Raw genomic sequence first — 26,961 nt, forward strand, 5'->3', positions numbered from 1 at the left:
ACTATTTACTTACCTCTCTTATACATTTGTTGTTTTGTTTACAGTTTTACAAAATATGATTATGTATACCTGTACATGCATTGTTTGTTTGAACTTAGAGGGCATCAGAGTCCTGTTTGACTGTTCTTTTACAGTACTATTTCACAAGAGATGTATGGTGAGTTTTGGTGAAACTAAGTTGAAACTGTAATTAGTTTGCAGTTCTCCCTAGAGCATATTGCATATTCCACAATAATTCAAAACTAAAGTGAATTTTTGGATCACACTATACCATAAGGTTTCATTAATAGTTAAAGTTAATAGTGCATACGCACAGCTAGTTTTTTTTCCCATACAGATAAACTTCGGGTGAACGGTTAATGTGACTTTTTTCAATTTTATATGGTTCCTTTTACAGCATTGATGTTGGAATCGAAATAAAATATAATCTGTTAAATAGACTTCAGTGTTTATTTAGTTCTTCAAATGTAAAACGGGATAAGAAGCTGTTTACACACATTAGCCTGTCAGCATTAGCAGGCTAGCTCTAAACTTTAGTGAAATGGATACTGAAGAAAAATAAACGTTAATTTTTAAAGACATGGCGTAAACAATTTTATTTCCATTAACTAACATGAAAAAATATGAATAAATATTGTAAAACTAATGCAACCTTATTTTTACAGTGTTAACCATTTGTAACTATTTTGATTTCTGTTATTTCTCTGTTCACCTTTTTTTTTATTTAACATTCTTCCAATTACAAAAGGGCTCTGTTCTGTTTACAGTTGAAGTGATAGTTAATAGGTCCCCATGAATTATTAGCCCCCATGTGAATGAACCACCAACTTATCCAGCATATGTCTTACACAGCAGATGCCTTTCCAGCTGCAACCTATCACTGGGAAGCCCTCATACACACACACACTCACACACACACACACACACACACACACACACACACACACACACACACACACACACACACACACACACACACACACACACACACACACACAACAAACAATTTTATCTTACCCAATTCACCTATAGCATGTCTTTGGACTGTGGGAGAAACTGAAGCACCCGGAGGAAACCCATGTCAACACGGGTAAAACATGCAAACTCCACACAGAAATGCCAACTAACCCAGCCGAGGCTTAAAACAGCGACGTCTTGCTGTGAGGCAACATCGCTCTCCACTGCGCCACAATGCCACCCACTCTGTGCATGTTTTTAAAAAAAAAAAATAGTTTGCCCATGTAATCTAAAATTGAAATCTGAAAATGCATTTCCTGTTTGTTTTCATTAAACTTCTAAAATTACATCAGTCTGAGCTATTGGTCGAGGCTAACATACTTAACCACACCCCCTGAACCTTCAGTTTTGACAGTGCTATGACAACATACAGAAATGGCAAGGAGGAGTTTGTTAGGTTGTAATAACTCTCCCGAAACTCTTTTTCCAGATCTTTCTGAATTAAATTGCTACTTAACTACATCTAATCAGCTCGTAGTTAAAAAAAAAAAAAAAATCTTATTTTATATTCTTTTTCTCTTGGAACTACCACAATATAAAAAAAAGATATGGTCACAGCTTCGGGTTCAGACTTTAAACATGTACTATGTTGATAGAAGACATCGCTGATGGGCGACAAACTTAACTGCTGAGCCAGCATCGTGATCCATCGTCCTGCCCTACATTTATATTGACATATAACTTATTATTTGTCTTTTCATGAGCTGTGTTAAAGGTTACATATAGCTGCCGCTTGCACGGCTGACAGCATCGTGAGGATTAAATGAAGTATTATAATCGTCATCGTGAGGATTAAATGAAGTATTATACAGCACCTCTCATGATTAAAATGAGTAGATTTAGTGGCAAACGCTGTTACCTGCAAACCCTGTCCCACAGACTTTACAGTAAATGGCTTTACTCATTTTCATAGCAGACTTGAAACACTGGAAATCTTTTATCCACTCTTAGAAATGTGTAAATGGTGGATTAACATTCAGCACATGATTACTAATAAGATGTGCCATTATTAGTAACTTTTGGTAAATCTGTCAATGTTATTTTCATTCTCTCATATTCAGCGCTTCACATTTTTGCTGTTGTAGCTCCTGTCATCTGAAGGCAGAAGGCTGATTTTAACCAATCATTCGCGTTCAGATTTAGAGCAGTGAGCCAATAAGCCAATAATAACTTTTTAAATCTGTTTTAACGAGTGCTGCGTTTGGCGTTTTAAGTGCAAAGATGCATTCTGCATAAATGTCTCCTAAATCCGCGCACACGGATTTTGCAGTGAAAACAATAAAAATGTATGCACTACAATACAGTGTACTCCAACTGAACTCTCGTCTCCTTCACCAGCTGTGAGAAAAGCTATTAGAACGACACAGATCACTGTGCGTATTCATGCCAGAGTCCTGCGGAAAAAAAAAGTGATTGAGAGGTGGTCATTTGTTTGTAACCTAATTTATTTATGGTTTGGTTATGGTTAAAGCAAAGACCATGTGGGTCAGGTAGTGAAAACGGTAGGCTACAATCAATTCATTCATTATGAATTGATATTTAACAACCACCCCCACCCCCCACCTACGACGATGATGGCATCGTTCATCGCGATGTTTCACATTAGACATCACCCAAGCCTACACTGTACTGTCAGTGAGCACTGTCTTTCAGATGAGATGTTAAACCGAGGTCCTGACTTTGTGTAGTCATTTAAAACCCCATGGTACTTCTCGTAAAGAGTAAGCTAGTAACCCAAACTCCCTCCATCGGCACTTACCGATCATGGCCTCCCAATCATCTCAATCCACTAAACTGACTCAAATCACTGTCTCTCCAATCCACGAATAGCTGGTGAGCACACTGGTGCCTTTGTCCTGTGGCTGCTGTCACATGATTCAAGTGGATGCTGCGCACTGGTGGTGGTGTGAGGAGAGCCCCTTTGATTGTGAAGCGCTCTGGCTGTATGGCCATACATAATAAATGCGCATTATAAATACACGTTAAATTACATTACGTTTGGCTGAAATTGCTGTAAGACTGTCTCTAAGACAGTAAAAGATAAAGAATAAATAATGAATATATAAATAATATGTGTTATACACATTTTCTTGCTTTAAAAATATCAATGGGCAGTTGACTTGATTTGACAACTTTGAAAATAGCTGCCCCATTTCTGGCATTCTCTCAGTTTCTGTCAGATGGGAAATGACTGAACTGGGTCAATGCAACACTTAAAATATGCAAAAAAAAACTAGATTTGAATGAACAAATCTCCATCTGGGACATTTAATGGAGAACGTGGATTTTGGCCAAACTGTTTTAATAGTGAGGAAAGGACAAAATTGATCATACCTGTATGGATCTAGCTTTTTTTTTTGTGTAACCCAATTTGACATGAACATTAAGCCACAAACAGTGAAGGACTTTTACACTCCGCAACCAATCAGTTTAATCATGTTATGTCATAGGGTGTTCATCTTCCTTTTAGAAACCCTTGCAGGAGCTTTTCTCGTGCCAGCAGTGGTTTATGGAGTTTGTGACGAACTTGATTATAACGGCTCCAGACTGCATGCTGCGACTCATTAATGGCTTGAGTGGTCAGGATTATGAAAGCAAAAGCTCATATGAATGATCTTATTGGCTAAACAGCATCTGTAGGGTTTGAGGACATTCTTTGTAACTGCACTTTTTGTGGGATCTTTAAGAATTAGAGCTGTACAATTCTGGCTAAAATGTGAAGCACATATTGTTTTGCTTAAACTCACAATTTTCCTCACGATTCTGTAGATGTAAAATAAAGCATAATATGAGTAGACTGTTGTTATTGTTATTTTTAAACATAAGGTAAAACAACAATAATAATATTAGGCCTATGTTTTGGTCTACTGTTGGTTAAAATTATAAATTTTGTAATGACTTGGAATGGTGGACTTTTGAATGGTGGAATGGTCAACTTCTGGTCATTAATTCACAATAAGTCATTACATCAGAATGTAATTATTTATAATTCTGAAGTTGAATTATTTTGTGTGAGACATACACTTGTCATTTGTTATCGACAACATTATTAAACCATGTTTTTCACTAGTAAAAGGAGACATTTGTCATTATTAGACTCATAACATTATTGGATAGAGTAGTTATACTGACACGGTTAAACGTTTATTCTCATGCAAAAGACTCTATGTTTGCTATGAAAGGAAAGAAACATCAACTGTGTTACATAATCATTACTCTAAAGTGCAATATCGTCATTTTAAAGATGTGGGCAGTTTCGGTTTCACTTTTACTACCGTGTGCCCTCATGTTATGGCTGCTTTTTCTTTAGCTGCGTTCACACTGCGAGGCTTAGTGCTCAAATCAAATTTTTCCCAGATCTGATTTTTTTGCAGGACTGTTCACACTGCAGTCATAGATGTAGCCAATATCAGATTTGCTGTGTGAACAGATTATGGTGCTAAACTGACCTACATGCGCAAAAGTACTGTTACGAACAGAAAAAAATGTATGTTTATGCACGCAACCGATTGAAGTTGTCAGATCGTGCTTATATGATTATTGCCCTTTTCACAACTGTGGTGTATTTCATCAACTGTAAAGGGTTGTTGTGCTACTACTGAAATGTATTTCATCATTTGAAATCTAAAAGAAGTTACTTGTGATTAAAAACATTGATCATTTGTGATTTATGACAACTGCGGTGCGCATCTTTCTGACCACCAGTGTCGTGAAATAATAATGAGCAGCCGCAGACTTCACTGTGAAGGCATAGTTTGTTTATGTCTGTTTGCAGAGATAACAGGCACATGCAGAAGGGGGGTTTGGCTGCTGGAGCACCTGCCCTTTTTTAGTGGAGAGAAAGTTCATCCTTAAAATTAGGGATGCACAGTATATTGGCGGCCATATCGGTATCAGCCGATAAATGCTATTTTAAAGATTATCGTTATCGTTCCGATGTCTAAATTAGGCTGATATCTTTAAGCCGATAAATTACATAATTTTACAGACCTGCCTGCCGCGCTCACGTGGGCAGAACTTGTTCAGACTTGTCCAGTGCACAATAATGGATCTCTCCCCACACTGTTTATTCCTTCAGTCGGTCTTTTTTTTTTTCATGTGGCATTGCTGTGCGTTAATAACTCCGTAAGTAACCACGTTTCGTATCATAGTAGATATGTTTGATTGTCATTGTGTATTTTGTTTTAAATCCCCTCAGGAAAAATATTACATGTGTAAACCTTTCCTGCTATGTCTCTTTGTTGTGTTAGAGATAGCAGGGGAGATTCACTTATTACTCCAGGGCCGAATAATATTAGTTTCGTGGTGAACTGCCTTCTATTTTAGTTGCAGCGGGTGAATGAAAGAGGACACATGTAACTTGCTCCAAAATCTTTATTACTTTCCGTGTGGTACAAATCGGTCACCAAGAGGGAACATCACTGAAAATATTCTCATTGAGAAAAAAACGCTCCTCTTATCTCTCTCCCTCTCCGCTTCTCACACACCCCAAACTACAGCCCAGTCCCTTACAGGACCTACACATTTTACAACACATGTAAACATAACAGTTGTTTGAAATCTGATTATTTTTTATTATCAATGCGTTGCTTGCCATGTGTTGTTGATGTAAGATTGTTTTCAGTTTGATTAGAATATTCATATTGATTATAACGAGCGTGCATGAGAGCTATCACCTATCACACACACACACACACACACACACACACACACACACACACACACACACACACACACACACACACACACACACACACACACACACACAAACACTGTAGCACGGGAAAGAGGTGAGAGGTGAATCCAGTCAAAGGGGCTCTCCACTAGTCGCTCATTCTGTCTTTATATATGATGCTCTGTGCTTGTCAAAGTCAGCTCAATGCAGGTTTTGTATCAAAATCTGACTCTGATGGCAACTTTGCCTCTACAGTTAAGTAAAACTCTCAGCGGTTTATCATAAACTTTTCATCAATCATTTTCCTGTGATTGACTGCAAGAAAGAGTGCAGAAGCGCATTCTGATTGACAAGCAGAACCTACATGTGTTCAAAAGAATCTAAAACGCCAAATAGGATGAATCTGTGCCGCATTTTCTAAACGTACTAAAAGGTACTATCTCTATTTAGCTGTTTGCTTGTACAGTGGCTCTAAACTGTCAAAACACCTCTGAAAAAGGCTTTTTCGGACATGACATATTTGTACATATGTACATCACTGTAACACATTTTAACATTTTATTCAAGACCATTTGAGCAGGTTTCAGTCCTTAGTCTTTATATATTATTTTATTAATATATATTAAAAAAAAAAAAAAATATATATATATATATATATATATATATATATATATATATATATATATATATATATATATATATATATATATATATAACTTGCTTGTTAATTAAATTCCATTTTGTTATTTAACCTATTATTTTTATGCAACAGTCAAGTTGCATGTTAATTTGCTATGAAGAAAAGGGAAATAACTTTTTGCATGCTGATTTATGTGAAATCGTGAATATAGGGCTATAATCACCTTGCAATTTTGAAGTTATAGCTTTTTTGCTTTGAGTTTATCAAACTATTCGGTTCATAAGAGCAGCTCAATCTTTTATGAAGTTTGCTGTTTAAAAATACAACATTTGGAAATATATCGGCCTACAAAGTCTGAAGAATTATCGGTTATCGGTATCGGCCAAAAAATTTATATCAGTGCATCCCTACTTAAAATGAAAGTGCACCCTCCTTTGTGCACGGATCCTTTGTCCACAACAACCACAACGCTCTTCAGCTTTGCGATCAACCCGTGCCCCAATCGTTAACCAGATTTACAGGTTTACAAGCAACAGTTTTGCCTTCAAAATTTTCTTCAAAATGAACAACCAACTTTCTGTGGTAAAATAATTACCCTGTGTGCCATTCTACTGCTAGATGATGTTTGCAGCACAAAATGATGACGCTTGTTGCTCCAAGATTATGTATAAGTCACATGAAATCCGGCATAACCGTTTACACTGCGGCCGCATTGCAAAACGTCAGATCGGTGTCTGATTTAGGACTACATATGAAAGTGGCACAATACTGAAGTGCAAAGATCAGATTCCATGCTGTTTGGGCTGTTCACACTGTCATTACCTGAGTCACATGTGGGCAAAAAAATCAGATTCGGGCCACATTTGGATGCAGTGTGAACGTAGCCTTTGAGAAAAGAAACATACATGCAAATCATCCTTCCCGCGCAGCTCCCAAATAATCACTCTGTGCAACAAACTGAATGCTATTCACAACTGTTATTCACTGCCTATACAGGTTCTGTTCACTAAAGTAGACATCGTTCTAAGGCAAGCCCGTCCTTTCTGGTAAATACACAGCTCATGTTCAACTTATGTGGGATTTTGCGGCCACGAATACGTCATTACATTAAGAAAGAAATAACATATTTGGGTGAATTATACCTTATAAATGCAGTATGTGACTTATTTCTTATTGGAGTGGATCAGTATTATAGTATATTTTCAGTGATTTCAGTCCTACAAATTACACAAAATTCAAAATAGCCTACACATTTTTATTTACATTAAAACAGCTAGGGCAGCAACAACGAATCGATTAAATCGATAAAAATCGATTACCAAAAATGTTGGCAACAAATTTCATAATCGATTTGTTGTGTCGCGCGACACAGGAACATTTAAATAAAATAAAAAAATACTTTAGTCCATTGAGGAGCAGAGGGAACACGGTGTCTCTCGCGCACTGATACAGAGTTTGGCGCCTCATAGACAGGGATGAGTGGGAAGGGAGTTTAACAGCAGGTAAACCGTAAAGTTCCTGGTGCTGTTGTTTTTACTTGGTTTCCATCTCAACAAGCATGACAAGTTAGCGTCAGATCAGCAACTGAAAAATCCAAACTGAGCTTTGTTGGCTGGCACTAAGCCAGTGAAAGACGTGTCATATTATCACTATTATGCTGCATTTATGTTTTAGACATGTAAATACACACAAGTACTAGTAAAACAATACATTTAGAGTCTGTAAAACACAGAAGGAAATCTAACAATACATTAAAATATAATTTGATGATGCGTTTTATTTATATCAGATACTGTACACATAGTGAAAGTAACTATAAAGTTGAATCTACTCTTCTCTAAGTTGACCAGCCACTTACTTGCATGTATGTTGAGAGTAACGATTGAGTTTACGTGCTGAATCCTGCATGTTCTACTTTATAAATGAGGCAAACACATGGCTGCAAGTAAACATAGCAAAGCTCATCTCACGTCATAGATCACGATCACTTACACGTTGTTGTGAATTGGAATATCAGGTAGCTGATGACATGATGAGCAAGCATGTGAATATGTTGAATTAAAACAGAAAAAGACACATGCTAAAATGGGTACATCTGTCACAGTGCTATTGCGGCTGCGGTGTGTCACGTGACAAACGGCGCGTCGCCACGGAAACATTAATGGTGAGCGTTCTAAAGTAATAATTGCCTAACAAAATGACTATTTTAAACTTACCAGTGAAAGGGTTAATAACAGTAATAAAGCAGCGGTGGTGGAGTTATTTTGCACTGCAAGACTAAAGACATGTCTTTATTCACTCACCTCTTTTGGATCACTAATTTTTTCATCTGTTGTCATGTATAGCTACACTGCAAAAAAAAAAGCTGTTTTTACGTAGTAATTTCATCTCGTTTCCAGTCCAAATATCTCAAAAATACTTCAACGAAGACTAGGCAGGAAAAATGGCATGAGAAAATTAAGTGTTTGATATTATATCTCATTAAATGTAATTTTTCTTACCCCATTGGCAAATATTTTTGCTTGCTTTAAGCAAACAATCACTTAATTTTGAGGTCTTTTTTCAGAAAACAAGACATATTTTCTTATGCTACTTGATGTGTATGGATTTTAATTAAAGATTTTTTGAGATTTGGATTGAAAACAGGACAAAACTTCTTAGTTAGCTTTTTATTTTATTATTATTATTATAACAGCTCAGGGATTAACTTTTTTGATTAAAGGGTTGGAAATAAATGCTTTGCTTGTTGTTTTTATCCGATTCGAATAAATGATTGACAGATTAATTGGTTATTAAAATAATCGTTAATTGCAACCCTAAAAACAGCACTTTGATACTAGGGACTGATGTGGGTCAGACCCAAGAAATTTCATGTCTGAGCAGACAAACCCGATTTAGGGCTGCCTTAAATCTGCTGTGGAAATATGACTTTAGATTACTTCTGACATTTTTTTTTTATGTTTTTTAATAAATTACTCTTGCCTGACACACTTATTTTTGCACATAATGTTTATGGTCAGTTTAGAAAGTAATAGTTGGATTAGCAAAACAAAATCTTTTTATAGATATGATTAAAAAAATACCTTTTCCTAGGATTTCATGGTTTTCTTCTTCATGGTGTATTTGGAGTTTTCACACAAGAGCATCCTCTGGCCTACAGAATTAGAAAATTTACTACTAGTCGCAGAACTATGCTTTCCTGCTTTTACTAGATTGTTATTGGATTATGGATGAATTGTCCAGCCCTATTATTGCCACTTAATCCCATTGTCTATCACTCCGATTCCATTTGCAGTGCCTTTTTACAGTTTGTATGGGAGCTTTAGGCCTCTCAGCGTAAGGCTCCAGGCTATCACAGGCTATGGGGTGCTAGGAGCATAAGTCCATCATTATGTGTTTTTTGCACATTTATGCAGTTTAGCACACACACACACACACACACACACACACACACACACACACACACACACACACACAGGCATATTCTCATTTTTTCCCCCTCCATTTTCTCTCATTTGTGCTTCAGAAAAGGTCTGAATCTTATGTGAATGTCACTGTTTTGTGCCCTGATTATGACATTCTACCTTTTGCTACCTTTTGCTGCAATAACACTCGCTCTTTATAGTATGTACTAGTGTAACATTGGAACGCTGGACAACGGAGATAAGGATCCACACAAAGTTTATCTAGGGCTGCAGGATTCATCGAAAAAAGATCATAATTTCGATTCGACCTTACACACGATCTGAATTTAGCTTTTCTACGATTCAGCCAATTATATTTTCAAGATCAGGAAGGGGCGCAAAGCAGTCATACAAGTCTTCACAGCAACATGGGCGCCTCCAAATGGCGTTAAAAGCAGCACATTTGTATTTATAAGACATAATTCACCCAAAAATGTAATTTCTGTCTAAATGTAATGTAATGCACGCCAATGATGCTGACTTCAGTGAACAGAAGCTGCAAAGGCTGTGAATACCATCTAATAAAGTTTTAAATAACGTTCAGTTTGTTGCACAGAGCAATCGTTTGGGGCCGTGAAGGAGGTTAGATTTGAATGTATGTGTTTTTTCTCACAGTGACGGCAGCCATGAGCCGCACTCTGAAGTGAAAATAAAACTGGCCGCACATCATTCAAATGATCATAACACATTTTACAGTTATAATTACGACAAGCATTTTTCTTTCATTGCTAACACATAGGGCTCAATTTTGACGATCCAGGCGCAAAGTTCAAAGCATTAAGGGCTTGTCAGAATCCACTTTTGCTATTTTAAGGAAGGAAAGATCTGCTTTGCGCCGTGGCGCATGATCTAATAGGTTTGAGCATATTCTCTTAATGAGTTACAGGTGTTTTTTGAGATTAAACTAATCAAAGTCTCATCACCCATTCCCTTTAAGAGTTAGTTGCGTCAGGCCATAGTGCATTTGCTTTTTAATGACTTTGTAAGTGGAAAAACTGAGCACTTCACTAGAGATAAAACAGTTAAACAGAGCATCTACAGGGCAAGAATGAGAGATGAGCCTCCTCATTCTTTACTTTTACTTTCACTCTTGTGGAAAGAAAAATGTGATGTATGCACAGACATCCATTAGCCTAAACATAATTAATTTTGTTTATTAAGCACAGAGATTTGTTTCAAAACTATTTTTAAATTCAAGTATAATTTCCAGCAAACAAATAAATGAACAATAATAACGAAGTGTGTTAAAAAATGTGCTATGCCCCATATGGTCTAGCCCTTGTGCTGCATTGTGCCGGCTGTATAATAGGGCCCATAGTGTTGTGCATGAAAATAAATGTTTACTGTGTCAGTATAACTACCCTAAACTATCTAATGTTGAACATAGGCCAAATGTAAGAAGGAAGCTGATAATGACAAATGTCTCTTTTTACCGGTGAAAAAAATGGTCTAATAATGTTGTCAACAACAAATGACAGGTGTTTGTCTCAAACATAATAATTCAACTTCAGAATTATAATTAGTTGTATTCTCATGTCATCACTTTAGTGTGAATTAACAAACAGGACATATTAAAAGTCTGTTCAAGTACAGAATAATGACTATATGAAATTTAGCATTTTAAGCAATAGTAGACCTACATATAGGCCTAATGTTATTATTGTTATTTTACCATATGTTTCAGGATAACAATAATAATAGCCTACTCATATTAACTTGTATTTCACATCTACAGAATGGTGAGAAACTCGTGATCTTGATTTTCAGCAAAAAATAAATAAAAATAAATAAAAAAATAAATAAATGTGATTCACATTTTAGCCAGAATGGTGCAGCCTCAATGGTCAAACAGGTGCAAACAGAATCATAAGGGTAATCCAAAAGAGTAGTCAGAAACAGGTGAATGGTCAGTAGAGGAGGCAAAACAAAATTAACGAGAAAACAAGGCAAGGATCAAAACACAGAGGGACAAGACCAGAAAAACACTTTATGCTACAGACTAACAAGACTCAGCCATGTGTGTGTGTGTGTGTGTGTGTGTGTGTGTGTGTGTGTGTGTGTGTGTGTGTGTGTGTGTGATCAGAGGGAATCAGGAATTGGTTTGTGAGAGGTGCATGATGGTATTTGTAGTTCTCCTGCAATCTGGAAGGATTAGATCACTGATGATTGTGACACCTAGATTTTACACAGTTTTTAATCTATTAAAAATGTTACAGTAAAGTAAAATTATTTTCTTGATTATGAATCAAACAAACAGAGAAGGGAATCAATGAATGGATGTGGAAGGAGGGAGATAGAAGAGCAAGAAGTGTGTGTATTTACGTACACACATACATATATATCCTCACATATATAAATCCAACATTTCCTAAATGAAAAAGACTTGTCTATTTGTTTGTATATTGTGTCTGTTGTACTTGACTTCAATGGAATGGCTAAAGAAAACAGTTATGGCTTTTTGGGTTTTCCCTTAGATCTCATTGATCATTAAATCAATTAGAGAAAGCAGATTTCAGAACCATAACACACTGTATCTGTTGTGTGGTATTCACATTTTTTATAGATTTTTTTCAATAAAAGTTGACAATTAGCTAAAATGGTATTATCTGGATGCTAGTTAAATATTTTGGTGCTTAAACAGATTTGTATTATTTATTTTTTCCAACATGTCTTTTAATGTCTTTTAGATCACCAAAAACTGGAACGAGAGGCCAGAATTTGTCGTCTACTCAAGCATGCTAATATTGGTGAGTGCAACCACACACACACAAACACGCGCAAACACGCACACATGCACACACGCATGCACAGACACACACACACACACACACACACACACACACACACACACACACACACACACACACACACACACACACACACACACACACACACAGTTAAGGTTCCTTTACCACAGCCTTAAAGCACTTAATGTTCCACAGATTGATGAGCTGTTTTATGTACATTACATGTAGCATTTAAAATATACTAGTATTTAAACCAGATGTAAAATGACAGATTCAAACTTAAAAGTAATTTTTCTGTCCTCACTGAACACAGAAAGTTCACTCCCTGCTTGGTGAGTGCTGATGGTATGAGAAATAAACACAAAGCCCAGAGTGGATCTGGAGTAGAAGCGTTAACAGACTCCAGACATGCTGAAGACAGAGCACAGATGCAACATCAGACAAACAAACAGGAGCTGCAGTCAGATTGCTGGGCATCTCCCAGCCTAACCAGCTAAGATCAGGCTGGAAAGGGCTGAAAACTAGCCTGGAAATAGCCAAAACCCCTCTAAAACCAGACTGGTCGACCAGCTAATACCAGCCTAGGCGGGTTTAAGCTGGATTTTTTTGGAGGAACCTTTTACAAGATCCTATTTTATACATTTTTCCACCAGGGGGCTGTTTTGTCATGCTGCGCCTTTAAGGATAGTCCTCCCCGCCTATCGTTTCTACGTGCCTTTCTGCATGCCTTAATCTTCTCTCTCGGCTGCGTCAGACAGCAGACAGACCTAATCGAAGAAGATCTCACCTAGCGTTTGTGAGAAATACTACATTAAGAACTTTACCAATGAGTATTTGTTGTGCAGTTGCATCAATAAGTCACACACAATGTCTTTACAAAGTTTACGTGCGCGCACACACACACAGATACACACGCACATACACAGCGCAGAAAACACACACACACACACAGACAGACAGAGCGCGCGTTTAGCTTTGCACTGTTTTTGCACGCATATGTTACACGATACAGCTTAATCTCCACTGCTGTGTGGATATCTGTTATGTTAATGTACAAAATAAACCTGATTGATAAACCTAGCTTGATAAAGTTGGTTGTAGGTTTAATATTTGCCGGACATTCACGCACGCAGTTTTAGGAATCTTGTGCAAATTACATCGAAGCTTTGTAAAAGTTGTGTTTGCATTTTATTTTTCAGTTTGGCTTTTCATTTTAATATTGGCAGTCTTGACACGGAAATGCAGTGAAAATAAAATTGGCATTCGTTTTAATTATCAATTTGACAGGAAAGATGTGTTGTCAAAGTGAAAATTTAATAATTTCATATAATTTTCAATTTCGGCAGATATTTTGCAAACAGTGTTTTAAAATGAAATTGTTAATCTGATTTTCATTTTCATTTCCATTGTTTATTTGATTTATTTAAAATTGGCAGGATTTACCTTCCATATTTATGTAGCTTCATTAAAAGATAAAATCAAAATAATAAAGTTAAATGATAAGATAAGATTTGTTCGCTCAATTTAGTCCAGAAATAACCTTCAAAACAGTACCCTTCTGTGGAACGATCGTGCTAGCCACTGCGCCACCATGCCACCTGGAGTCAACATATTTGCCTGTTATATCACATACAGAATCAAACAAGATTTACAATTGGTACTTCTCTAATTTTTATTAAAATATAAAAATAACCCATGTAACATATATTACTGTGAAGAGTATTGAACAGTATAGAACAGCATTTAACTTGTTTTGTGAAGAAGCATTCCATAAGATAGCTTTGTAATGCATTACACTAATTGTTGTTGTTCTTCTAAGAGGGACAAAGAGTGTTTGTTGGGTGACAAACTTAAAGGAAGGTTCATGTGTTTTAGGATAATGCATTCATTTAAGACGTATGGTGTTTGGTTAGTTTTATTGCATTTTGGATTTGATATGCCATGCTGCACCAAAGTTGGTAAGCAGAACAGTGTGAAGAGTATTGAAAAACGTCCTGCGAAAACAAGTCAATTTATGCAATTAGAGAATCTTTCATGGCACTTACGTTTATGAATCTGTGCTGAGTGATTCATCCTAAAGAGGTCATGCAAATCTGACCTCTCGCTATTAAGGTGGTAACAGCTAAAAATGGCCAAGCTTTTCTGCCCACTCTCACCCACCTCCTAGCCAGCTGCAAGATTACAAGCGTGGGTGTTATCTAGCTGTAATTATGGCTATAACACAAAGCTACAGATACAGAAAATTTAGTATCACATTCCCGCCCCCATATGTTCATCTTCTTACATGAGAACACTAAGCCATTGAAACAATTCTGTTTGTTCATGTTCCAACGTTTAAATAGACTTACATATTTTTAGCAGTGTTTATTCAATTATTTGACAACCTCTCTACTCTGCTAATATTTAATTGGGTTTTAATTATTTGGGTGCCACTTTCGTTTAAGTATTAATTCCCATAGCTTATTATTATTATTAAGATATTGGCTGTTTGTTTGTACTTATAAAGTATGATTATATTCTACAACCCCCAATCCTACCCACTACCTACAGTTAGCCCAACAACTACCTTACTAAATATTATTAAGCAACAAATTTATTACTTTATTCAGCTTTAAATCTTAGTTAATGGTTTGTTAATACCACAATTTTTACCTTAAAATAAAATGTAATAAAATTCACTTTGTTCTACTTTTATACAATACAATACATAAACATTTTTGTGTCTATGGTGATTTGATATAAATATACAACACAGACTCATTGGGGGTATGTGCAGGGCTACATATTTGAAAAACCACAAATACATGCCCTGGCATATGTCTGGTTGCCTTTTGAGTGCAAAACAAATGCTATGGGGTGGTCAGAGATAATTACACTAGATGCTAATTGGAAGGAATGTGTCAATGTAGCCACCATCTTACTACAGAGTAACGCTCCTTTGAAACGAACTTGGGACCAAGGTGCAATGGCGGACTGGCCCTCTGGAGCTATATATGTGTATACATACACATATACATTCAGTGCACAGCATAAATGAGTACACCCTATTTTGAAAATGAATATTTTTATTCATTTATCAGTGGTAATGTATTTTGGTGGATTTAAACAAAACAGATTTATTAAACAGATATATATTTTTCAAATAATATTTAAGTCACCAAACACATTTAGAAATTGAAAGATAATACAATTAAATTTAAGCAAAATATTGCATAAAAACATATATATATATATATATATATATATATATATATATATATATATATATATATATATATATATATATATATATATAAATATATATATATATATATATATATATATATTTTTTTTTTTTTTTGCTTTTTTGCTTTTCCTGTTTTTTCCTCTTTTAAAAATTAGTTTTTAATATTTTTCTATCACATAAATTTAACTGCACTGGTTTTTGGGCCGTTATCGTAAGTTATTTTGTTATATGAGCTCTAGATTTGGCTAGATTAGTACTGACTAATCTAATATATATGCACAAATTAAAATACAATTTCATAACATACAAAATCATACAAAGACAAACACTTACCCAAAAAATGTTATGCCTTTATGCTTTGTTTTGCTATTTTGCTCGTTACTACACTCTCAGAAATAAAGGTACGCAAGCTGTCACTGGAGTGGTACCTTTTCCAAAGGTACACATTTGTACCTAATGGGTCCATAATGGTACCACAAGAGTATATATTAGTACACTAACATTTTAAGAAGAACATATTTGTAATTTTTAGGTGTTAATGTTTACCCTTTAGGTATTAATATGGACCTTGAAGGTACAAATGTGTACCTTTTGAAAAGGTACCACGCCAGTGACAGCTTGCATACTTTATTTCTGAGAGTGCACACCCATACACAGCGCAAAAGTCTGGCATGTTCTGATTGGCTTTGGTCTTGACTAAGTGTGGTGGAATGTAGGCATTGAACGATGACTGTTTACAAGGTATACCACAGTTTGAAAAAGTCAAGATTTTAAACTCTTCCGTTATACCGTTTCTATGGTGTATGTATGTTTTTTTTTTTTTAATACATTTTATTTTAAGTTTTTTAGGACAACAGTATCTTCAGCAGAATAGATATCCAAGAAGCCATTTTAAATTGTAAATCTGTGTTTTTGAAACTAATAAAGACCACAGAAGTCAATGATTCATTTGAACTATAAGTTTCTCAAAATGAAATATATTGTGTTCAAAGGGGAAACAAAGTTTTTGTTTTTTACCCAGACATTTAAAAATTATATATTTAAGAGCAGTAAACACAATACACTCAAACCATGAAACCATGATATTTTTATCCAAGGTTATCATACCGTCAAAATCTGATACCAGCCCATGCCTACTTGAATGACCTTTGTCCTGGGAGCACTGTACCAATATGGTGGCGTTATTGACGCATGCACAGGGCCTGTATGCGATATCTATTTTTTGTATCTATGCGGGTAGGTGTGATACCGTCAATAACTTCTGTTCATTTTTACACTACTGCTGTCCGTTTATCTCTGTATGGACACCTTTTCAGTTTGCTTGGTAGCTCACCTTGTATGGCGTCAGACTTGGGGTTTGCATTAGACCAGTAAACAGGGGTTCCTGAAACCAGGTAAAAACAAAGTTTGGTTTATTTATAAACTAATTTCGAGAGAATCGCATGCTTATGATTGAACACAGCTGGTACAGCATTAGCTCCACATATTTGCACCAATCAGATTAATACTGACACACTATAAATTATCTGAGCTTTCTACTCCAGTGAGTAGCACTCTTGCCTCACAGCAAGAACGTTGCTGGTTCGGCTCTCTCCAGGCCACTTGTCGTTTCTGTGCGGAGTTTGCATATTCTCCCCGTGTTTCGTGTGGATTTTCCCTGGGTTATCCGGTTTCTTTCCACAGTCCAAAAATATACACCATAAGTAAATTGAATACTTCAAATTGCATCCTAGCAACTCTTAGTCTGATATATCTCAGAAGTTTACAAGTAGGGGTGTTCTCGAGAACCACCTAAGCTCAAACTCTCCTCTTGCCCTTCAAACGGTAGGGAGCCCTGGGCTCAAGGATATTCTGAGCTCAGGGCTCTCTCCCACAACAGCATGCCATACACACTTTATTATCAATCATCACCTAAGTATGTACTCTTGAAAAAAGTGGCTAGAAATAAAGGCTGCAATGTGATATACTTTAGTTTGCTTAGGGAAAGGGATGAATGGGTCACTCAATGGCAAGCTAATATACACACAACAGGCTGAAAGGCCTCTAATGGAAGTACACGAGAAGGACTTGTAAACAGCACATATGAGAATATGTGGCTCAATATCATATTTAACATTGTCAACAATGTACACAGTGGCATGTGGAATGGATTTGTGAAAAAAAAAAGCAGATGTGGCTTCGCCCCCATATTTTATAGTGCCCAAAAATCTAGTCCTGGGCACGTAGTTCCAATGAGACTGTGTTGCAACTATGACAACATTATGAATTTAAAATCTCAAGTTTTGGGAATCAAGATGTAGCGCAGTAAAATGTGAGGGCATTTGCGGTCAACAGTCAGATTTTCATCATTATGGCAAACATGAAACCCAGTGGCTTTCCTAAACTAACAGAGGGATTTCTCCTCTCTAAAGCAACCCTCAGCTGGAAAGCAATTCTCTTTCTGTTACCATGGCAACAGGTTTGCGCAGGCAGCTGTATCACAGATGAGAGAGATGCTTGAGATATTTATACGGGGGGATTCCTCTATGTCTCCTGTTTCCCCACGCAATCTATCCATGTTTGTTAATCAAAAGGTCAAGCTATTTGATTCCTCTGAGGAACTGCTAATTACACACTTTAATGAAGTAGCTGTCATGATGCTTCAGTAGAAGATTTCCCTTCTTTTGACTGGGGTTGTGCAACCATTTGGATTGTGTAGCTCTAGGGCACACCTTAGTGCACTGCCTACCTAGACACTGTTTTAGGCACTGTAGGCGTACTCTTTACATGCTGTTCTAGCAACTAAATAGGGCTACAGTATAAATATCTATTTTTCACTAGATGTTGCCATTTTTATTATAAGAGCAGGATTTTCATCTCAGCAGCTTATAATAATAAACACTGCTCTATAGCACAAATAGTTTCAACAGTTGTATTTGTAGTTGGCTGTTGTGGTTGTGGCAAAATATCCAAAATAAACTCCTTTAACCATATGAATGAAAACAGGGGTGCTCAACCCTGTTCCTGGAGATCTTTCTGCAGTGTTCAGCTCCAACCCTTACCAAACACACCTAAACCAAAAAAATTATGACCTAAACGGCACTTGATAATTGTTTCCAGTAATGGGTAAGTTGAGCCTAGAGAACAAAGCGACAAGCAACCATTCATTTCAACAGAGAGTGAGCAACTTCCGGCAATGTCCGTCTGCACAAAGGATATCGACTGTTGGCAACCAGTTGAGATATATTCAGCTGCAGACCCGTAGAACCACACACGTTCCAGGCACACACAATCTAGCACACACGATCTAGGCAAACTATATATGGTAACTAACCAACTCCTTTGGAGCATTATCGACACCTTCTGAATTTCACAAATATGGTGATCGTGACCGCCCGTGTAACAACTGCTATTCATTTTGAAATGTTTAAGGCTTCCCACTTCAGTCATTATGTCATCATTTTATCGTTTTATCTTTTTTAAACTCAGATAAAAATAATTGGTTAAACACATGAATTTATTCACATATCCACATACAAAGAAAACATAATAGACCAACTGTAGAAAATTAGAGAAAATTAAGTGTAATAAATTAATTAAGGATCATAATATTATCATACTTGGTTAAAATCGTTTTGCTGTTAAATATAAAAAAGCAAACAATGATGTCACATTAAAATAAATTACTATAGTTAATCATTTAAACAATATATAGTAGCTATAAACTGACTATCTTAACTGATTATTTGATTATATATATATATATATATATATATATATATATATATATATATATATATATATATATATATATATATATATATATATACACACACACACACACACACATACATACATACATACATATATATATAAATATATATATATATATATATATATATATATATATATATATATATATATATATATATATATATATAATAATAACATTTTTGCTATATTTGTTGCAACTATAATTACCACAAATTACCAGTACTTTTTGGTTTAAAATCAATATATTACTTACTACAAATTATAGTATTTAATGTGGGAAATCATTAATAAAAAACTTATTAAAAATGAGCAAATAAATATTTTTAAATCGCTTAAGTAAAATATTAATATATACATTTAAACATGTAAAAAGATTTGTATTACATATAAAACTGTATTATTGACTATATTACCTTGATTTTCTTCTATTATAAATGAATCCATTATATAAAATAAACCTGTCCAATTTAGATCGTTCAACAAGGCCAGCGAACGAGTATCTGCTATATTGACTCTGTCAGATAAATAATGACTGATCATCTATGATGGATGATAGAAAACTCTTCAGTCTATTATATTGAATGGCCTGTCACGATCACGATATTTGTGAAAAAGTATGCACCATTGTTTATGGTGTACAATATTTATTAACTATATATAAAAATATAATGATGATGATGTTCGAAAAAAACGCTAATAACATTAACATTTGTCGTAACCATATATGGTTTGCCTAGATTGTGTGTGCTGGATTATGTGTGCCTGAAATGTGTGTGGTTTTGCGGGCCTGCAGCTGGATATTATTGAACCAGTTGAGCATATCGAGCAAATAGACATAGTTGAGAATCCTTCAACTTTATGCAAATGAAGAGCGACTTTCTTGAAGGACAGCTAATAGGAGCACCAGTAGATCCTCTGTCAGCTCGCTCAGAGGACGGTTGTACTCTTCATGCTGTAGACCTACATTACACAGACCTACGTTCTCAGCAGGTCGCCATCCAGAATGACAGACAGCTACATAGTTGCTGCTACTGTGAATAAGGCATAACTATCTATCTGGTCAGCAGCTAGCTCTCTGCAACTCTCACATGGTCGGCATTGAAGGTAAGCAGGGTTGCGCCTGGCTTTATACTTCTACATCCAGTGAATGTTGTAGAGTGTTTAAAATTGTCAAGTCCCGTGAAGGAGCTGCAGATAGAAACTGTTGTTTTGTGTTTACCTTAAGTTGTTGCACATCTGAATGAGCAGGTTTTAGCTACTTGTATATAAAGCTAAGGTTCAGAAAAAAACAAACACCTTTAAAGAAACTCATCACAGAGGAACATAAAAACATACTGCCAGCTTGCATTTCGAAGTGCTATTGCAGAGCAACACAAACAGCATGCAGACGTATAAATGCATGGCCAGTTGCAAGACATGAGCCGTGGGTCACACTGATTTCTTGACGCTGAAGTATAAACCAGACCTATAAGAGACAAGCAGGGGCTGCTATCTTTTAGATGAGGTATTGAACCACGGTCCTGACTCTCCTTTGTCATTAAAAATCCCAGGATGTCCTTCAAAAAAAGTATAGGGGTTTAACCCTGTCATCCCAGTCAACTTTTCACACTAGCCTCTGTGCATCATGGCCTCCTCACCATCCCTATATCCTAATTGGTTTCATCACTCTATCTCCTGTCTACCGATTCAATCTTTATTTCTATAGCACTTTTTCAATGTAGGTTGTGTGAAAGCAGCTTATGAATCAGCAGATGTCTGTGGTCTGGTGCAATATGGCTGCCATCATGTCATCCAGATAGACGCTGCACACTGGTGGTGGATGAGTAGATTCCCCCTAAAAATGTGTAAAGCTCTTTGAGTGTCCAGAAAAGCACTATATAAAAGTAAGGAATTATTATTATTGTTATCTGTCCAAGCATTACCTGTGGCTCAAGCCACTGGGTTAAAATTCCTATTCTCTATTCAGCACCATTAAATACTGGTTTATATGTGTTTTTTTATTATTATTTGAAAGATTAAAAGTAGGCAGTTGACTTCAATTAAGTGCTTTCCATTTATATAAAATAATGTAAATGTAATAAAAAAAATATGGCTGTATTATTTAACATACAGTTGAACACAGAATTAATTGCGCCCTTTTGACTTTTTTTTCTTCTCAAATTATGTTAAACAGAGCAAGGAAATATTTACAGTATGTCTGATAATATTTTTTTCTTCTGGAGAAAGTCTTATGTGTTTTATTTTGGCTAGAATAAAAGCAGTTTTTAATTTTGAAAAACCATTTAAAGGTCAATATTATTAGCCCCTTTAAGCTATATTTTTTCAATAGTCTACAGAACAAACCATCGTTATACAATAACTTGCCTAATTGCCCTAACCTGCCTAGTTAAACTAATTAACCTAGTAAAGCCTTTAAATGTCACTTTAAGCTGTATAAAAGTGTCTTGAAAAATATCTAGTCAAATATTATTGTCTTCATGGCAAAGATAAAATAAATCAGTTATTAAATGAGTTTTTAATTTATTAAATTGCCATTTTTGGAGCTTTGGTGTTGCCGTGTTATTTTAAATACATAATTTTGTACTTTTTGCTGTTTGGCTGAGCACTCATGTAAAGTGATGTGCATGCCTTTGTGCATTTTTCTATCATATAATATAAAATATTCTGTATTTATATCAGATACATTTAAAATAAATCATTTTTCATTTATCCAGAGTCACCACAGCGGAATGAACCACCAACTTATCCAGCAAGTTTTTACGCAGCAGATGCCCTTCCAGCCACAACCCATCTCTGGGAAACATCCACACACACATTCACACACACACTCTCATACACTACAGACAATTTAGCCTACCCAATTCCCCTGTACCGCATGTCTTTGGACTGTGGGGGAAACCGGAGCAGCCACACGAAGGCAGGGAGAACCTGCAAACTCCAAACAGAAACACCAACTGAGCCGAGGTTCGAACCAGCGACCTTCTTGCTGTGAGGCAATAGCACTACCTACTGCTCCACTGCCTCGCCTTTAATAAAAATATATAATCATATATTAAATATGTACATTTCCATGGAAATCTCTTAGAATTGACACACTGTAGATATAGAATATAAAGCAGAGATATAAGTATTTTAACAGAAAAGGCCTAAAAGATCTGCCCATTATTCATCTGGCAATGAAAGGAAGCAGAGGCAGAAATAATTCCAATTTGTGCAGTAAATGAGTCTGTGAATATCTTACTCCCACGATCTAATGAGAATAAAAGTGAGCTGTACGATACAATCTAATCAGTCTCTCTCTCTCTCTCTGTTTTGTCGACAGTGAGGCTCCATGACAGCATATCAGAGGAGGGTGTTCACTACCTTGTCTTTGATTTGTGAGTATTTTTCTGTGTGTGTGTGTCTCCACCTGTATGAGGTCATGTCTCCAGTTTTCCTGTTAAATAAATGTGACTGTTAATTAGAGCTCCTCTATTCACTCCTAAAAGCCACAATTCACAATTCAGACTGGTTTAAAATATATTACATGCATTATCATTATGTATATCTTTTACTCAATACTTACAGTATATTAATATATATATATATATATATATATATATATATATATATATATATATATATATATATATATATTGTTTTTAAGCAATATCACACTCATAGCCATGTGATATTTTATACGGGGTGTAAATAAATAGGAAACAAATACAGAGTGTCTTAAAACCTTTGGCCTACCTTTGGTCTATCTTTTAACCTTTGCCTATCCAAGTCTTAGGAACAACAAATAATAAATTGACCTATAGCTGATCGTTTGCTATCAGAAGTGGCTTATATGAAAGGCAAAGTCCTAGATTACGCTTATTTTACCAAAATATAATATAATCATGGCTTGACTTTTAATTATTTAATTAGGACAGTAAGGTCTTTTGCTCAAACAAAAGCCGTCACTTAACAGAAATAATGTACAGTATACAATATAAAGTCATGCTTGTCATATTGTGTCTGACTTTCATGAGCTTGGAGGACTGCATCCAAACATCTCTGCAATGACTCAAATAACTTAATAACCTCATTAACCTCATTACCCGATGACTTCCATATGATTCCATATGATTAATAAAGTCATCTGGAATGTCAAAGAAAGCGTTCTTGCAGCACTCCCAGATTTCATCAGGATTCATTTGATTCATTTTCTTTGCCTCCACTTTCATCTTACCCCAGACATGCTCAATAATGTTCATGTCTGGTGACTGGGCTGGCCAATCCTGGAGCACCTTGACCTTCTTTGGTTTCAGAACCTTTGCATGAGAAGGAGCGCTATCCTGCTGAAGAATGTGCCCATTCCTGTAGTTTGTAATGTAATGGGCAGCACAAATGTCTTGATACCGCAGGCTGTTGATGTTGCCATCCACTCTGCAGATCACTTGCACACCCCGATACTGAATGTAACCCCAAACCATGATTTTTCCTTCACCAAACTTGACTGATTTTTGGGAGAATCATGGGTCCATGCGGGTTTTTCTACAGTATTTGTGATGATTAGGATGCAGTTCAACAGATAATTTATCATAAAAATATACCTTCTGCTACTTTTCCAAATGATCAACTTCAGCAATAGATTCCAGAAGAACTGTTCGAGGGAAGGCTGCTCTCAGGAAGCTATACAGTACATGCCAGTTATTTATTTTGTCTTTCTTTTAACATTCATTTTTAACATAGTTGTGTTCATTAGGTTTCCATGATTTTCTTAACAACCTGTTAAAACATAAACTGCTAGTTTAAATGTAGTAGATATGTCATTAGAAGTATAACTACATTTTTTGACCAAGAAACTGGGCAGGACAACTCTTCTCTACTGTGTGTAGCTTATTTGCATCATGATGGTCATATAAATGGCTTTGCTTGCCTGTTATGTAACCATGTGGCATCATTAGAGCTAATGATTCCCATGAGGTAAATGGCCATACCATTTCAAATGCCTGACCACGTTGAAGAGTGGGCAACAGGCAGTGTGGGTGAAGGTATTTGTTGGCTTAATTTAAATATGATTCATTCAACCCAAGCTGCCTTTTTACCATGGTTTAATATTTCTACTTTCAGGTACCGAGACAGAACCTCTGGGAAACTGTGCAATTTATAACTATTTCAGTCTATTTTATACTATTATGTTATCCTTTTTAAACTGACAGCTAATATCAACACATGACAAAATGATTTCATCAGATGACCTTAATTGCTCTACTGCAATGGTCTCAAACTCCTGGATGGCTGCAGCTCTGCATAGTTTAGCTCCAACCATCTCCAACTCACACCTGCTTAATAGTCTATAGCAAAGTTATTATAGGTAATAAAAATGAACGAAAAATTACAACTAACATTTAAAATCATTTTCGTTAACTGAAATAAGAAAAAAGAGTTAAAAAAAAACTAGAACTAATTGAAACTGTATTGTATATATACAAAACTAAATGAAACTAACTATAGTTATAAAGAAAACCTCCTTGGTTTTCATCTTTGTCAGTGTATTTAATGTACATAAGCCTACTGTTTGCCTTTTAGAAGTAAATTTATTAACGCTTCATTCAGGTGTTTGACCCGTACGGCACCTCAGAGTCTGTAATCCTGCTACTATTGGCCAGATCGAACCCCCACTCTGGAGCATGTGTGGGCCCCACACCGTGGGGCACGTGTGGGCCCCCTTTGGGACAGCCCAAAATGTTGGCTGACTGTCGACCATCCTGCACTAATCAGAGCAGGTTAGCTACAGTCAGCCCACACTTTTGGGCTCACACCAGCCCCACATTTCACACATTTTGTGGGGTTGGTCTGCCACACTGTCCCACAGTAAACCCACACCTACCCACAGTGGGTCCACACTGGCATGTTTGCTGGGGAGTAGACATGACAGCTGTATGGTCACAGCATTAAATACAGAGACCTAAAATTATTAATTTAACACAATTGTGCCCAATAATGGGTTTTATTTCTGTATTAGTCATCGCTATCACAAACAAATCTTTTTAACCAGATCTTCTAAGTGAAGTAGTTGAACTAGTTTACCAAATTGAACTAGTTCACCAAATTGATCTGACTATTTTAAAATGATTCACGTCTCCAGTAAGCACTCTTATCCGCAAATAAATTACTTTTTAACATGCCTAATACCTCCTCTGACTTGAAATAAACCAATATACACTGAGTCAATCAGTAACTAGTACAGTGCACAGATATCAGATTGGAGAAACAGTGAACCGATAATTTTGCACATGCGTGATTTAGTAAACCAAACACAAACAGTTAATGACAACCTGCTGTGACTGAAATAAACTTGAACATCTTAGGGGAAACTAAGCACTTAAATAAGAGGATCTGGTGAAAAGTTTATTTCATAAAAGAAAATCGTAATGGAGTTTAAATATGTGAGTCGTGCTTCAGTTGGGTAGCAAAACTTAACTGTAAGAATTTTTTAGATCATGGTGATGTTTTAACTGACTGAAATTATGATTGCTGTCTACATAATTTTGGTATGTGGAGTCCTAACATGCAGGCATTGTCACAACAGATCCAGTTTACGTTAAAGATCTGAACTTCTCATCACTAGTGTGTATCTAACCTCAGAAGTAGCCTTGCACACATATTTTACCAAAGGCTGCTGTCTTTTGGGCTATTGTGTTTGAATTTAAGGATGGGTAAATGGTAGTGGTAGATGATAGAGGTTATGTGTCCTCTGAATCCATGTTTCAAAAAATGTATGGTTGAGTTTTTATTATACAATATTTATTATGATGACTTTGAATCTTGCACCTAACAAATATCCTTATTATGAAAAAAAAAACTAATTTAAAAATATAGAAACCAATAAAAACTAGTAAATCTGCCCCTAAAAATTTATTTTAAAACTAATTAAATTTGAAAACAATAAGTCCAAATGAAAACTAATGAAAATTCTAAAACTATTATAACCTTGGTTTCTAGTATCACGCAAATCCGTGTCTGTTATGAAGTGAATTTGATGCATGAATGAAGCTGATTTGATGCGCGAATGAAGCGAGTAAACTCAAAAAGTTAATGCGTCTATTTATGCGTGTATATGATTTATCCACGTGTACCATATGTAGTGAGAATAGTTTTTTTTTTTTTTTTTTTTTTTGCAAAAATAAACTTCAACCACTAACTCTTCACAGCATAATCTTTGGGTAGAGAAACTAACTTTCCCTCACACTTCAGAGTACAGCGTCTATGTGACTTGATTCAGCCGGGATCTGCTACAGTGTTTCTGGACAGACATTCATTATTCCTGGCTCTACGCGTGCAACAAATGGGCGGAACTTGAGTTTTATATCAACGTCATGCCGACACAGCTAAAGACTCGTTACAGCAGCAATTAATTCGAACCACTATGAGTCGACTCTTTTATAGATGTAGTTTTAAACACAGGT

At 35.9% G+C, this 26,961-nt stretch overlaps 1 protein-coding gene across 18 annotated transcripts in view; it reads left to right on the top strand.

Moving 5' to 3' along the window:
* The window catches only part of camk2d1 (calcium/calmodulin-dependent protein kinase (CaM kinase) II delta 1), a 154,806-nt gene that overhangs the window by 47,656 nt on the left and 80,189 nt on the right, over window positions 1-26,961 (top strand). For all 18 annotated transcript variants that reach the window (XR_012382377.1, XR_012382382.1, XR_012382379.1 and 15 more), the window contains exons 3-4: window positions 12,484-12,543; window positions 22,845-22,899. Coding sequence is in view for 12 of the 18 variants with exons in the window: in NM_001114708.2 (NP_001108180.1) it covers window positions 12,484-12,543; window positions 22,845-22,899 (115 nt within the window). In the remaining 6 variants the exon portion in view is untranslated. The remainder of the gene's footprint in view (window positions 1-12,483; window positions 12,544-22,844; window positions 22,900-26,961) is intronic.

The sequence above is a fragment of the Danio rerio genome, chromosome 7 (genome assembly GCF_049306965.1).
Source record: "Danio rerio strain Tuebingen ecotype United States chromosome 7, GRCz12tu, whole genome shotgun sequence".
In the NCBI taxonomy this organism is placed as follows: Eukaryota; Metazoa; Chordata; class Actinopteri; order Cypriniformes; family Danionidae; genus Danio; species Danio rerio.